The sequence below is a fragment of the Mytilus galloprovincialis genome, chromosome 13 (genome assembly GCF_965363235.1).
Source record: "Mytilus galloprovincialis chromosome 13, xbMytGall1.hap1.1, whole genome shotgun sequence".
NCBI classification, from domain to species: Eukaryota; Metazoa; Mollusca; class Bivalvia; order Mytilida; family Mytilidae; genus Mytilus; species Mytilus galloprovincialis.
The window spans coordinates 51,426,572-51,443,256 of NC_134850.1; the positions used below are offsets into that span (position 1 = coordinate 51,426,572).

A 16,685-nucleotide genomic window follows, 5' to 3' on the forward strand; every position below is an offset into this window, starting at 1 on the left:
ATAAGTGTTGATTTGTTAAAAAGATACCAAGAGCTCAAAAGGCAGTATAGCCTCATATTTTATCTACTGTTGAGATAACTTTTCTAATTATCCAATTATCAACTAACTCAAATACATCAAGTTCTAAAATTGTGCCCTTACAAAAAATATTACATGGTGAAGATACAGACTTGATAATTATTACAACAAAATCAGATACACTTGCACACATTATTAGTATCCTAAATACTTATATTTGCATTGATTTGACTGCTAAAGTAAGGATCTAATTGCAAAATAAGACATTTGCCTAACAATTTCACCATTAATAAATATAATGTTCATATCAAATTTTTGGACAAAACACAGCTAAAGTTATCTTGATATATATATAGTAAATTACAAATTTGCTTCCAAAAGATAATACATTGAAACAGATGAAACTACCATTTAGAAAATTGGCAATGTAATAATTTATTCGGGAAAACATGTACATAAAATAGTCATTGATAAACAAACAAATCAAAATGCAAAAAAGAAGAAAATTTTATACAATGGAAAAGAAAAATAGTGAAAGAAAAAATAAGACTTAAATCTAGCCATTTTACTTCCAAATTTTAACTTTTAAAATTATTTTCAACCTTGTGGATACAAGTTAAGTTTATGAACCTCTATATACATTTAATTATATACATCTAACACAATAGTTAATTGTACAGTTCTTATCAATCTATAAACAAAATGTTGGATGACCACGTAAATTTTTTTCCATTCTTTCATTTTTCTCTCTTTGATGTAAAAAAAAACCACATAATTAGTGAAACAGCAAACTGACAAAAAAACTTTGAGGAAAAATTATACAAAATTAGTCAAAAGTTTAAAAATGTGTATTTTGAGGAAAACTTCAACCACGCTTTAATATAAAATATTTACAAAACACAAGAATTGATTTTTTCGTGTCATCCTTTTGGTTAAAAAATTTGGAAAAACCACAAGATTAACGCTTGTTCATTAAGAGAAGATTTTCTAATATTGACAAACAAATGTTCTGTGAAGAGCATCAGTCTCTTTGTTTCAAATAGCGTAGCTTTGTAAAACACAGTTACACAGCTGTTTTTAGAGGATACATGAAAATCGCCTCCACAACAATATTATACATAGAGCCAGTTTATCCCGAGACTTGCATATTATGAAAACATGTCTTAATTAAACCTATGCATCAGAGCATACAAATAACATTCTTTTCAATTTACATTGTACATAAACTAACCACTTGTGTGCATCAAAATAAAATTCAGTTTCCCTAAGGATTTGTTATTCAACACTGTTTCATTGCACAGTATCAGATTACAAAAGTCATTTCATATCCATGTATGCTCATAAGGTAACTAGTGGGTGGAAAAACTGTGAATTATTACAAAAATTGAAAGTTTCATAGTTTCAAATTTGTTCTGGTTAAATGTGATTCTTTGCCATTTATATTTTCTGAGGTTAACTGTCATTGCAGGATTTATTAGATGTTTAGCTGACCTGGCTGTATAATTTATGGAAACATAGTGTAAAAAGACAATTCCTTTTAAATAATATCACACACAAAAAGTCTGTAAAGAATAAACCATGTAAATGTAAAAGGCAATTTAAAAAATAAGTGATCAAACGGCAAGAGAAACAATAAACTCATACATTTCACTCTTTGAAAACCAGTTTTAATTCATTTAGTCTCTCTGTTTTAGATGACAAAAATGGTCCAGAAAAAATGTAAATATATATTCACATATAGGTTTCTCTTAATCTTTTCAGCATGTTAGACAGAAATATTTTTGCTGGCTTACCATGTGTCCCCCTTATTCTAAAGTCTCAAGTTTCGACTCAAATGTTTTGTGATTAAATTGTGTTTGTACAATTTGGCAGACATACTGTAAACCAACTTATTTTCGCGAGCGATTTATTTTCGCGACTTTCGTGAGTAGAAAAAAAACGTGAATATAAATCGTCACGAATATGTAAAACATTGATCTCTCTTCATTAAACTACATCGAGTAATTCAGAAAATCGCTAAATTTAATAGCCGCGAAATGGTCTAGGAAGAGTAAAACGCGAAATAAAGTATCCACGAAAATAAGTTGGTTTACAGTAATGAAATTGAAAAAAATATAATCTAAAGCTTTAAAAGATAAAAAAAATCCTATGACAGGAAAGATTGTTTTTTGTTATATGTTTCCATAAAATATCAGAATGCTCAGGAGTGCTTTTAAACATACTGATTTTTTTCATTTTGTGATTGATTGATGGTTGATTAACATCCAGTGGCAAATATTTCATGAATAATCAATGTTCAGGATTATTTGATGTAATAGTACAATGCATATTAACAAAGATTGAATTAAATTAACTCAGCAACTATAATTTTAATCCCTTGATGGACCATCAAGAAATGATTTAAACAATCAAATTAATGTAACTTATATTTCTGAGATAAAATCTACATGGGGGAAGTTTATATTATGCAACAAGCCAAGCACAGCATTATCAACATAAGTGTTCACAAACAAAATAATGAAAGCAAATTTTATTTTTAGAATACTTCAAAGATAGTTTTGTCTTTTATCTCAATTTTTTTATATATCATACATAGTTATATAATATTCATAAAGCACTTCCTCAGCAGCAGTTATAAAAATATCTGTTAAATGTATTTTACTGCTGATAATCCTATGAAATTATATCATAGGATCTGATAAAATAGGCATTTTGTTGTAATCTATACTATGTAAAAATTACATTCATTTCTACGCCATTTATTTCCATTTTCATTTAAAATTATACCATTTTTTTCAAGATTCTGATCATGAAACACTGTAACTTTTTCCAAGGGAGATAATGTAATGATCCTTATAAAAACACAAAGATGTGGTATGATTGCCAATGAGACAAATCTATGACAAATACCAACTGAAAAGTTAACAACTTAAGTTAAGGTTCATGTGGACCTTTTGGCTAAAATGACTGCATTTTCACCTCAAAATTTACTCAGAGTACAGACAAACCTGTGCATCTGGAAAATTTTTAAGGCATAGCATGCCCTAGATTAATAAATTTCAAATATGCTTTATGTTTTAGAAAAACAAAATTTTGACAGGATTTTCCAGTGCATTTTTTTTCATTCCTCCAGAAGGTGCCAAAATAAATTAAGTTGGGAAAGAGTTTTGAGAACTTCCACACAGTTAATAATTGAAGTGAGCAGTATTAATTGACAAGGGCAATAGAAGGACAATAGATACCTGACAATCAGTGGCGTAGCCAGGGTTCATATGATGTGGATGCGAAACTGTCAAAAACTGAAAAAATTTTGGGACCATTTTATGCAGAAAATGATATTTTTTTGACATTTTCCCTGTATGCATGTGTACGCCCCTACAATCCGACACTGGCTAGATTTTTGTTTAATTTCAAAATACCCACCAATATATATGTTTCTCGAAGGATCCGAATTGACTCCCTTTTGTTGGAATTTGAGCCTCCAAACGAGGTTTTTGATTACTTTTCTTAACGCGTTGCAGGGGACATGGAAATATCGGACGTCCGACTTGTTAGCCCTGTTAGTGTACAATTCTTGCCATATTTTTGTGATATTTATATCATCAGCAATATTTTTGACCCTTGCGATAATAATTTCTGATCGAATATTTTAACCAATTAATACCTTTGAAATATAAATTATAACGGAAAGCCAACTGCATTTGGCCTGAAGCTTTTATTTCTCTCAAGATATGAATAATAAAATAAAAAAATGCTTTTTTTGTTATTTCACTTGTATCTTGGATAGATAAAATATGAACAATGCAGGGACATTTATCGTTCTTTTATTGAAAATAAAATAAATATTTGTACCTAGATGGAAAAGGGAATTTATAAGTCCAGGAATTATCAAACTCCGTTATAAATTAATACTAGTCGTGTTTCATGTCCCAGGAAATGATACCAGGATATGATTGATTAGTTGTTAACTAATAACGTTGTTATGTCATCTCTCTGCTTGGCTCAATTTCAGACCAAACATGTCCGCAAATCTGCGTATCATATGATCATCTTCTGCGCTTGCCGTAGCCGACGATGCGCTACGATGTAGACTTTTTACGAAAAAGTCGAGAGCACTTTTCAGTGATTTATCCATAAACTAAACGGGCCCAAAGGAAAGACCACGTATACTGCTTTGGAAAAAGTTGAACGCTATTCTCATATCCTCGCTATTGTTACGTTTAGATACTAGTACATCTGTGTGTTTCTGCTGCGAACACATGCAATTATACATTAATCTATTTTTTTTTTTTTTTTTTGTCAAAATGATGTGGATGCTTGAGCATCTGAGCATACATGCAAGCTACGCCACTGACAATAATTGGTGATTTAAACTGTGTTCCTGAGTGGACCATATCAAGCTTAACTCAAATGTTTGTTTATTTAATCATCTTCTGCAGGGACGAAAAAAAGTGCACTGCAATCCAGTTAAGTTTTCAATTTTCTAAAATTTAAATTTGAATCTTATTTATTTAGGGCATGCTATGCCTTAAATCTTTTCCAGAGATGCACAGGTTTGTTTGTATTCCGAGTAAAGTTTTAGGTGAAAATGCAGCCATTTTAGCCCTAGGGTCCACATGAACCTTAAGGTCACCATGTATTTTGCCATTTCTGCTCTATTTTCAACACCAAAACGATTGGGACCTTGACCTTATCTATCAACAAAAGTATCAATTAGTAACTAAATATGTACAATTTGCAGAAATAATTTACAATACTATGAATAAAAAATGTCCTACTTTAGTATGAATATAGTGCATGGGACTCTGTAATATTTTCAAATTTACATTTACATTTTTTTTGTATCTTGACTTGGACCCCAGAAAAGCCCTTCAAAATTTTAATACTTAGGGCTGTAATAATAATTGGATAATTTCTTCATCTGAAATTTTTCAAAGGAAAATGGTTACAAATTAAAATTCCAGTGGCGGGATCCAGGGGTTTTGGGGGTTGGAACCCAAAACCCCACCTTTTTCTTTGGACGACCAATGCATTTGAATGGGGACATATGGATGGACCCCCCCTTTTTAATACAGCTGGATCCACCCCTGATTTCCCATCTAACATTGATCTGTTGATAACTTACAATGGGATTGTCATCTATTTTATTTTAAGACATATTATAAACTGCAGTGCTGACAACCTTTGAGCTGGGAACAGTATACTTAACTGTTAATATATATAAGTTCCTGCTTTGAACAATGACTGATGTGCAAAGGCCAAAGTAAACAAATAGAAAAGTTCATGTTTACAGTGGCGGATCCAGAACTTTTCCTAAAGGGGGGGGGGGGGGGGGGGGGCTCCAGTCATGCTTCAGTGATTTCCTATATAATCAACCAAACGTTTCCCACGAAAGAAAGGCCCGGCCCAACACCCCCCCCCCCCCTTCTCCCCCCAGGATCCGCCTATGTTTTTTTTTAGTTTTTGTGTATTATGTGAAATATGTAATGTTACGATACATGTATAATGTTAAGTGACAAAATAAATGCAAACATTATCTGAATTTACTTTTCTCTTTGTTAACTTTTTCATTGCCGCCTGTGAACAAAGGTGGGCAACTGCTTCAGGATGCTGGAAAGGTTGCTTCCCCTTGTGCATTTCCGGCTGCTGCAGACCATGACTCATTTGCAATCTCATTTTTGGAGTTAATTTTTAGGATTTTTTCACCTCATTGCCTTAGATTTATCTGTTGAAGTTTAGAAACCAATGTATATAAAGGTAAATAACATTTTTTATTTAATTGATATAAATTAAAAGTAATTAGATAACAGACATTGTTACTGTAGTGATGGGATGCTGAGTTAGATGTTTTCATTCATAAATTTACACACAGGCAAATCAATACTCCTATCATGTCCACCCAAACAAAGGAGTTAGAAGTGTTAAAATCAATACAATAATTGATGAAAATATGAAATGAAAGGATATCTGTTATTGTCATGGTATGTTTTGAGAATTTTAGAAAATTTAATGTTAATATTTATTTAACATGTTAAATAGAAATATTGCAATTTATTGAAATATTGAAAACACCCTCTTTTAATAGAAAGGTGCCATATGTTCTTTGTTCATTTTTTTACTTGTAATTAAACTGTGACAGTCGGTACCTGTATTGGAGTCATGTCTATTGATGGTATTACTTTCTTGCTAATGGTAATATTAGATACATTTACAATCATGACAACTTACTAAATTATATATATACATAAATTCAGGAAACAATTATATTATATACTTATATCCCCTTGACAACCCTGAATACTGACTAGATAGTCTTCTACCATGGGTGACTGTGGTACCTACTGTAAATATTACCTTGACAACTTTTATATTTGTGTAGAGGTCACATACTGATCATTGCTGATGTGCATATATATAGATCTAAGCTAAGGTAGCTACATGTATAGGTCACTGTTGGAGCCCCTATTTGTTATTTCTAGCCATAATTCACAGTCATCTTTATATATTGAATCATGATTGTAATCTGCTCATCTACATTTGAATATTGGAGATAATTAAACTAATGATATACATGTAAACAAAAGATGCTCTGGGACATCTGTATTTTGACCTTCAAATGTCTTTTGAGGTTTTTTTTTTATGTTGGTTTGCTGGTGATGTTTTACCTTTATTCCATTTTATTTATGTTTGGATTAATAGTTATAATACATTTTGTACATTGTTCTGAGACATTTTAATTTTGATGTTAAGTTTTCAAGATTTTACTCATATTATCGACATATATCTAAAAAAAGAAGATGTGGTATGATTGCCTGTGAGACAACTCTCCACAAGAGACCAAAATGACACAGAAATTACAACTATAGGTCACTGTATGGCCTTCAACAATGAGCAAAGCCCATACCGCATAGTCAGCTATAAAAGGCATGAAAGGCCCAAAAATGAAAATATAAAACAATTCAAACGAGAAAAGTCATAAGTCAACTTTATAACTAGCTATAAATAGTCCTATGATTTGACCTGAGATGATTTTATTTCCTAAGATATTTTACAAAGACTATCACCATGATCATGATGATCACTCTGCACAGTTAGCCACTAGTTCAAACTAGTCAGATTTCATTTAGTTTAGTAAGTCATTTGTAAGTATTTGAAAAACTTTGTTTAGACACTTAAGACAATGAAACACAAATGTTAAAATATTGGTCTTCATAGTTTTTGTTGCAAAAGCTTATGGTGCAGACTGGACTATTTTGTACTGAACCAAAAATTTATATATGTAAGGATAGTTAATAATGTACAATGTACATATACATATGTACATGATATAGGACATATAGGTAAGGGAGTCAGGAAACACAACTGCATTTTGAATTTTTGAATTCACAACCCCTTAAGTTCAAATTTACAAAAAAATAAGTTGGATTCTGTTGGCTTGTGGAAAAGAATTTTACAAGCCTGATATCAATTTTACAATCCTGGACTGGTGGTCTTGTTGTTGAGTGTGAAGACTAAGAAATATGATAGGATGTATTTTGTTTAAATTTGCTATAAAAAAAAATGTATGTAAATTGAGCATTAAAGTGTTTTTCCTACTTGATTTCAGACTTTAGCTACAGTAAGCTGGTTACTACAGTTGTTATCATTACAATTGATGTTCACACAGTTTTTTTCCTATTTGATTTCAGACTTTAGCTACAGTGAACTGGTTACTACAGTTGTTATCATTACAATTGATGTTCACACAGTTTTCTGCAGCAGCCATAGCAACAAATAGGTGTCCTGACGGATATAAACGTCGTATATTATGGATAAGAGGGAAACAAGCTAGAGAAGTGTGCTGCAGATTTGTAGAATGTAATCCAGGTACATATCTTTTTTCCTTATATTTCTTTAAAGATTCTAAGCTGCACATGTATATCCAAATCATCTGCATTTACAAATAAACACATGTATAAACCAACATGAATTTGGAATTGTATATCAATAAGTTTTGATGCAGGAAAAGTACGATGTATTTTTAATAAGTCAATTACCTGATGTAAGTAGTGAACATTTGTATTGTTTGGTCACAGTCTCATATTTTAGCTATTATTTTTTTTTTTAATTATGTTTTTTCAATTTACTGTTTTAGAATCTAACGCATTCTAGGCAATATTTTCAAAAGCATACTCCAAAACCTTGTGATTGATTAAAAACGTGCTAAACAATCCCAAATTTAACCACTGACGTAACGTTATTTTCATTATGGTGTATGAACAATGAGATTACCCATAGTTCTTTAGATTCTGAAAAGGCCAATTATCAAATATGCGATCAGGAGAAAAAGTTGTTGATTGATTGATTGATTGTTAACTTTTAAATACCACTATCATGTAGACAAGTTTAATTTGATGGAGGTAGCTGAATTGCACATAAAAAGCCGCAGACCTTCGTCAGGAAAAAGTTGTCAATCCAAGTGAATCAAGATAGGAATCTAACTCACCTGCAATAAGCGGATCTGTACTCACAACCTCAGTGTTCAAAGGCTAGTGGTTGCTGTTAGCCTGTAGTTGAACTACTTAGACCACTTAACAACTGATACCAATGAAAGAATAAAATAGCCTTTATCATATTGAAAGTGAATGGTGTAAAGAAAAAATTAATCAATGAAAATTCAGCATTTTATATATATATGATATACTGTGGATTCATTTATTTTCGTGGGTACCAATTTTTGTGGTTTTAGGAAAACTTACATAAATAAGGCCGTTAGTTTTCTCGTTTGAATTGTTTTACATTGTCTTATCGGGGCCTTTTATAGCTCACTTTGCGGTATGGGCTTTGCTCATTGTTGAAGGCCGTACGGTGACCTATAGTTGTTTTAAAATGTCTGTGTTATTTTGGTCTTTTGTGGATAGTTGTCTCATTGGCAATCATACCATATCTTCTTTTTTTATATTGCATATTCGTGGATATTTGATTTTGTGGTTTTGGCAAAGTCTACATACCGTGATTCCTTTAGAAAATTTGTAATTACTTGAACATTTATATTCGTGGTTCCCCTGTACCCATGAAATCAACGAAAAATTTGTATTCAATGAATAATGATGAATCCACAGTAGTCAATGAAAATTGAGCAATTTTTTAAATATAATATAAGTAAAATCCTGTTTTTTTTAAAGGTTATTATGTGAGGACTTGTGATGAGGACTATGGATGGGATAGGTGTGAGAAATGTCCTGATAAAACATTTATCTTTGATAAAACCAATTCTACAAATGCACACCCGTGTCCGAAGTTTGAATGCCCACGTAAGTATTCATTTCAATAAAATTGCAGGAGGTTTAATATTATTGAATGAGTTTTATGTATTTCCCAATGGACAGGTTTTATTAGACTTGTGAATAACTCTTGTCAAGCTCAGTGATTTTGGGTTGTTTTTTGATAATCATCATTAGGCCACACAAAATCAGTAAGAAGAGTTAATGAAATATTTATAGTTTCAAGTAATATGGTAAGAATTTTAGTAATTGAATATTTTAATTGCATGTTTGTCTGCAATTTATAACTTATACTATACATGCCACGTGACATAATTTAGATGATCACAAATTTTACAATTTCATAATAAATTTATAATGTAACTAACACTTAAATCAATTGATGGTTAGATTGATGACTATTTAACATGCAGTGGCAACTATTACATGTATATTTAGGATGAAAACGTTCTAGACTAACACACTGAGCTGGATTTTTAACATGCTAGATAACAAAGTAACAATACACAGGAAGACATGTCATCTTGTCAACGTATATTTGTTCCACCTGACAGAAGTTCCAATGGAAACTTTGTTATAAACATTGTCATAATTTCTATTCCTGTTGGAACTAATATTCTATACCATTTATTCCGTCATGTCCGTTAGGAACATATTCTGTTATATTTATTCCTGTGAAAATAATATTCCAGAATATATTTTCCTTTTGGAACTTATATTATAATTTATAAAGGAACTTTTATTCCGTGACAATCTGACCTTGACAAATTATTCTGACTCTCCGCTGAACAATCTTTTTAGAATAGAAGTTCCTATATTATATATAATAAGTACCAAAAGAGAGAAATATTCTAGAATACTATTTTCACTGCACAAAGTATTACAATATTGCTTCTTAATGGAATAAAGGGTATTTAACATTTGTTCCAACATTATAAGTTATATGATTCACTACTGGCCCCTTACCGATCCATAGAGGGTTAGTTAAATCCATAGGGGTGAGGCTGAAGGCAGAATCTCCTATGTATTTTACTCACCCTCTATGGTCCATAGGGGGTCTGTAGGTAACCCTATAACGAATTTATCTCACACAAGACTTTACCTGTCTCTTTATGTATAAAAAGAAACAATGAAACATACCTACATAAATAGATGACATCGCTATTAACAGTAAACATGACGTCATGTCATATGAAATTTACCAACCCCTATGGATTTATAGTGAGCACCACGTGACGTAAACTAATCACAAAGTCTTAATTTTACTGTGTTGTGATAAGACTGATATAGAACTGTTTATAACAGTTTCCAGTTTCTTCTATAAGAAAGGAGGAACATTGACATTTGCTCTTACTTAATATAGTCAGTGGTTGTCATTTGTTGCTGTGTATCATAATTGTTCTTCATTCATTGTTTTGTACATAAATTGATCAGGCCACTTGTTTTTATACGACCGCAAAATTTGAAAAATTTTTCGTCGTATATTGCTATCACGTTGGCGTCGTCGTCTGCGTCGTCGTCGTCCGAATACTTTTAGTTTTCGCACTCTAACTTTAGTAAAAGTGAATAGAAATCTATGAAATTTTAATACAAGGTTTATGACCACAAAAGGAAGGTTGGGATTGATTTTGGGAGTTTTAGTCCCAACATTTTAGGAATTAGGGGCCAAAAAGGGCCCAAATAAGCATTTTCTTGGTTTTCGCACTATAACTTTAGTTTAAGTAAATAGAAATCTATGAAATTTTGACATAAGGTTTATGACCACAAAAGAAAGGTTGGGATTGATTTTGGGAGTTTTGGTTCCAACAGTTTAGGAATTAGGGGCCAAAAAAGGGCCCAAATAAGCATTATTCTTGGTTTTCGCACAATAACTTTAGTTTAAGTAAATAGAAATCAATGAAATTTAAACACAATGTTTATGACCACAAAAGGAAGGTTGGTATTGATTTTGGGAGTTTAGGTCCCAACAGTTTAGGAATTAGGGGCCAAAAAGGGACCCAAATAAGCATTTTTTTTGGTTTTCGTACCATAACTTTAGTATAAGTAAATAGAAATCTATGAAATTTAAACACAAAGTTTATGACCATAAAAGGAAGGTTGGTATTGATTTTGGGAGTTTTGGCCCCAACAGTTTAGGAATAAAGGGCCCAAAGGGTCCAGATTTAAACTTTGTTTGATTTTATCAAAAATTGAATAATTGGGGTTCTTTGATATGCCGAATCTAACTGTGTATGTAGATTCTTAATTTTTGGTCCCGTTTTCAAATTGGTCTACATTAAGGTCCAAAGGGTCCAAAATTAAACTTAGTTTGATTTTAACAAAAATTGAATCCTTGGGGTTCTTTGAAATGCTGAATCTAAAAATGTACTTAGATTTTTTATTATTGGCCCAGTTTTCAAGTTGGTCCAAATCGGGGTCCAAAATTAAACTTTGTTTGATTTCATCAAAAATTGAATAATTGGGGTTCTTTGATATGCCAAATCTAACTGTGTATGTAGATTCTTAATTTTTGGTCCCGTTTTAAAATTGGTTTACATTAACGTCCAAAGGGTCCAAAATTAAACTAAGTTTGATTTTAACAAAAATTGAATTATTGGGCCTCTGTGATATGCTGAATCTAAACATGTACTTAGATTTTTGATTATGGGCCCAGTTTTCAAGTTGGTCCAAATCAGGATCCAAAATTATTATATTAAGTATTGTGCAATAGCAAGAAATTTTCAATTGCACAGTATTCAGCAATAGCAAGAAATCTTCAATTGCACAGTATTGTGCAATAGCAAGAAATCTTCAATTGCACAGTATTGTGCAATAGCAAATATTTTCAATTGCACAGTATTCTACAATAGCAAGAAATATCTAATTGCACAATATTGTGCAATAGCAAGAAATTCCAATTGGATTTCAATTGGAGTTATCTTTCTTTGTCCAGAATAGTAGTTGAATCAACTTAAATCATTGTTTTATACAATATACAATGTATATTCACTTTTACTACCAACTGATAGATTAAAACAATCTTTACCATTCAGTGATAACAAGCACTTTTTTTACATTTTAATATTTTATGATGTATTTAAATGAGTAGTTATTGTTGCAAACTTCATTAGAAATTTGAATTGAGATCAGTTTTGAAATAAGGGAAAGGGGGATGTGAAAAAAAAATTGGAGGGTCAATTTTTTTCATTTCAGATTTCATAAATAAAAAGAAAATTTCTTCAAACATTTTTTTGAGAGGATTAATATTCAACAGCATAGTGAATTGCTCAAAGGCAAACATTTTTTTTTAAGTTCATTAGACCACATTCATTCTGTGTCAGAAACCTATGCTGTGTCAACTATTTAATCACAATCCAAATTTAGAGCTGAATCCAGCTTGAATGTTGTGTCCATACTTGCCCCAACCGTTCAGGGTTCAACCTCTGTGGTCGTATAAAGCTGCGCCCTGCGGAGCATCTGGTTTTATTTGAATTTATTTACATTTGTCAGTATGAGGCTATTATTGCTTACATTTTGTGGTTTGGGTTTTGCTCATTTTTGAAGCCTGTTTGGTGAACAATAAAATTTTATGTCTTTTTGTTTCTTGTGGAGAGTTGTCTCATTGGCAATCATACCACATCTTCTTTTTTTATTTAACAAAGTAAACTGCATTGTTTCTTTGTAAAACAGTATAAAACACTTTCCTAACAATATTATTTTGACTTTGAATGACCTTATCTTACCAGACACTTGAAATAATTATATAATTGTAAAACTAGACAAATTGAGTCATCTATTAATGTTTTAATGTTTCATCTTTATGAATGCAGAGAAGTTTATTGTCTTGTTCATTAAAAATAGATGAATTCTAACAAATATAGATATTAATGGCGTTAAAATTATTCCAAAGTTTATGAAATTGATATTCCCATTAGTCATTATATGATTATGCACGTAACTCTGTTAATGCAACAGTTCTCTTGATTGATGATTTTAAAAAAATCATGTGGTTTAATTGATAATTGAACATATACACAAGAGTTATGCACCCACGCTTGAAAAGAGTAACTTCAATATAGTATTGATCATTTAAATTAACAGTCAAAATGGTTCATTCATTACTATGATTACAGACCGTTACTAGTATTAAATAGGACACATGTATGACTCAATGCACGATGTAGAGCAAAGAATTGTAAAAACCATTAGTTTTCTCGTTTGAGTTGTTTTACATTTGTCATTTCAGGGCCTTTTATAGCTGACTATGCTATATGGGCTTTGCTCATTGTTGAAGGCCGTATGGTGACCTATAGTAGTTAATTTCTGTGTTATTTTGGTCTCATGTGGAGAGTTATCTCATTGACAATCATACCACATCTTCTTTTTTTTATATTTAGAATTGTGCACCTACACTTCAAAAGGGACACTTCAATAAAGTATTGATAATTTTAATTGAACAGTCAAATATAATCATTCAAGACAGACAGTTACTTGCATTAAATAGGCCACATGTAAGAATAAATACCTAATGTATTTAGGAAACAGTTGTGCATATACTCTTCAAAAGACACTTCGATATAGTATTGACCAATTTTACTGACATGACTGATCATTCAATACAGACGGTTGCTATTATTAATTAGACACATGTATGACTCAATGTTTAAAGTATAGGACATTTTTTTCTTTATCTGGTTTATTGAATTTCTATATTGGTAATAATTTGAATAATAGAGAGTGAATGTGTTTGCTCAGTATATATAGTTCAATTGTAGTGGGAGGTTCCATGAGACCTGATCCCCTTGTTGATATATGACATTGATTATATCATTGCTGTGAAGATAGAATTTAAATATCCTGTAGCTACAAAAAAAATGTATATCATTAATACAATGTTATATCACTACTTTACATGGCTGTGAATCATTAATAGAATATCAGGATGTCCTGTAAACATTGGTAAATGGAATAACTGATCAAAATCATTCACTGAACACCAAGTTTGATTCCGGATATTACAATTTTAGGAATTTTTATTGTTCCCTCTAGGGGTTACAATGCCATGGCTGAATGAAGAGCAAAGGGAAAATGTAATAAGATGTCCTCTAGCTACAAAGAAATCTTTAAATCATTTATTAAATGTTAAATCATGAACTTTACATAGTTGTATAGATAAAAATTAAAATCTCTTCCAACAATCATTTACAAAATGTCAAACCGTCCTGTTAATGGAATTACTTATTATACCCCATGCAACGAAGTTGCGGAGGGTATAATGTTTTTGACCCGTCCGTCCGTCAGTCCGTCCGTCCGTCAGTCCTGTTTCTTGTCATCGCAACTCCTCTCAAACCACACAACAGAATTTCACGAAACCTTTTCAGATAATAAGGACATACTATGTAGTTGTGCATATTGACGGGAAATTGCAATTCAATTTTTTTACTAGGAGTTACGCCCCTTTGAACTTATTTACTTTAATGTACTACTGCAACAGTTTGTCATCGCAACTCCTTTCAAACCACACAACAGAATTTCACGAAACCTTTTTAGATAATAAGGACATACTATGTAGTTGTGCATATCGACGGGAAATTGCGATTCAATTTTTATTCTAGGAGTTACGCCCCTTTGAACTTATTTACTTTATTGTACTACTGCAACAGTTTGTCATCGCAACTCCTCTCAAACCACACAACAGAATTTCACGAAACCTTTTCAGATAATAAGGACATACTATGTAGTTGTGCATATCGACGGGAAATTGCGATTCAATTTTATTTCTAGGAGTTACGCCCCTTTGAACTTATTTACTTAATGTACTACTGCAACAGTTTGTCATCGCAACTCCTCTCAAACCACACAATAGAATTTCACGAAATCTTTTTATATGAAAAGGACATATTATGTAGTTGTGCATATCGACGGGAAATTACGATTCAATTTTATTTCTAGGAGTTACGCCCCTTTGAACTTATTTGCTTCAATGTACTACTGCAACAGTTTGTCATCGCAACTCCTCTGAAACTACACAACAGAATTTCATGAAACCTTTTCAGATAATAAGGACATACTATGTTGTTGTGCATATCAACGGGAAATTACGATTCAATTTTATTTCTAGGAGTTACGCCCCTTTGAACTTATTTGCCTCACTATACTGTTGACTCCTCTCGCTTGGAATTTATGTACTACTGCAACAGTTTGTCATCACAACTACTCTCAAACCATACAACAGAATTTCACGAAACCTTTTCAGATAATAAGGACATACTATGTAGATGTGCATATCGACAGGAAATTATGATTCAATTTTTTTTCTAGGAGTTACGCTCCTTTGATCTTATTTGCTTCAATGTACTTCTGCAACAGTTTGTCATCGCAACTCCTCTGAAACCACACAACAGAATTTCATGAAACTTTGTACATAATAAGGACATACTATGTAGATTTGCATATTGACAGGAAATTATGATTCAGTCTTTTTTTTTATATACAATTTTCTCTTCTTACACTTATTTTATTTCTCCAATGACAATGTGGGGACGTGGGGTATGTGAGCGTGCTCACTAAGGTTCTTTAATTAACCATATCAACAGAAATAGAAATGATTTACTGTATCTTAAACTAAATAGTGGGTACAGATTGGTTCTTTTTATAAAATTCCTCTAAAAAGGGAAAAGGCACATTTATCCCTAATAAGGGACCCTATTGTAGAATTTTATAAATATTGTCCGTCTTGAAATTTTGTCCACCGGACACTTTATCATAGTTAATTGAGTCCACGGACATGATGTTATTATGAAATATTTTCTGGACGAGATTAACCTATGAAATAGTGTCCACTGATGTGAAAAAGTGTCCTTCAAAGACATGACAGAAAAGATAGTATTTCACACAAACAAGTATCCAATCTCAATACCTTCAAAACTTATATATAGCTTCAGTTCTTTATCTAAATTGAAGTTTTAAAATTAGCATGGATGATTTGTCTCTTTAAAACATGGCATGTAAACTTCAGTATTGAATTTATACAAAATGTGAGCATCACCATGTGTAATCAAACATAAAATATACAATAAAACACATGTTCTTATACACTCAAAAACAGATAGTCATGAGAAAAAAAATATACAATAAAACACATGTTCTTATACACTCAAAAACAGATAGTCATGAGAAAAAAAATATACAATAAAACACATGTTCTTATACACTCAAAAACAGATAGTCATGAGAAAAAAAATATACAATAAAACACATGTTCTTATACACTCAAAAACAGATAGTCATGAGAAAAAAGTTCAGGTAAAACAGACTTGGATATCTTGTTGGGAAAATGTTTATCAATCAAAAGATGTGAAATGTTTTAATTAATATTTTAACTGTATTCAGTTACTAACTCAAATATCAACACAAGAGAGGGTC

The 16,685-nt window shown here is 31.5% G+C and overlaps 1 protein-coding gene across 3 annotated transcripts in view; it reads left to right on the forward strand.

Annotated features, from left to right (window-relative positions):
- The window catches only part of LOC143056617 (uncharacterized), a 35,153-nt gene that overhangs the window by 8,953 nt on the left and 9,515 nt on the right, over nucleotides 1–16,685 (forward strand). The window contains exons 1-3 of one of the 3 annotated variants that reach the window (XM_076229775.1): nucleotides 5,594–5,775; nucleotides 7,707–7,884; nucleotides 9,183–9,311. In XM_076229775.1, coding sequence (XP_076085890.1) covers nucleotides 5,764–5,775; nucleotides 7,707–7,884; nucleotides 9,183–9,311 — 319 coding nt within the window. In that variant the 5' untranslated portion in view covers nucleotides 5,594–5,763. Of the gene's footprint in view, nucleotides 1–5,593; nucleotides 5,776–5,918; nucleotides 6,000–7,706; nucleotides 7,885–9,182; nucleotides 9,312–16,685 lie in introns of those variants that run through there. The other 2 variants (XM_076229776.1, XM_076229774.1) reach the window with 2 other exon arrangements.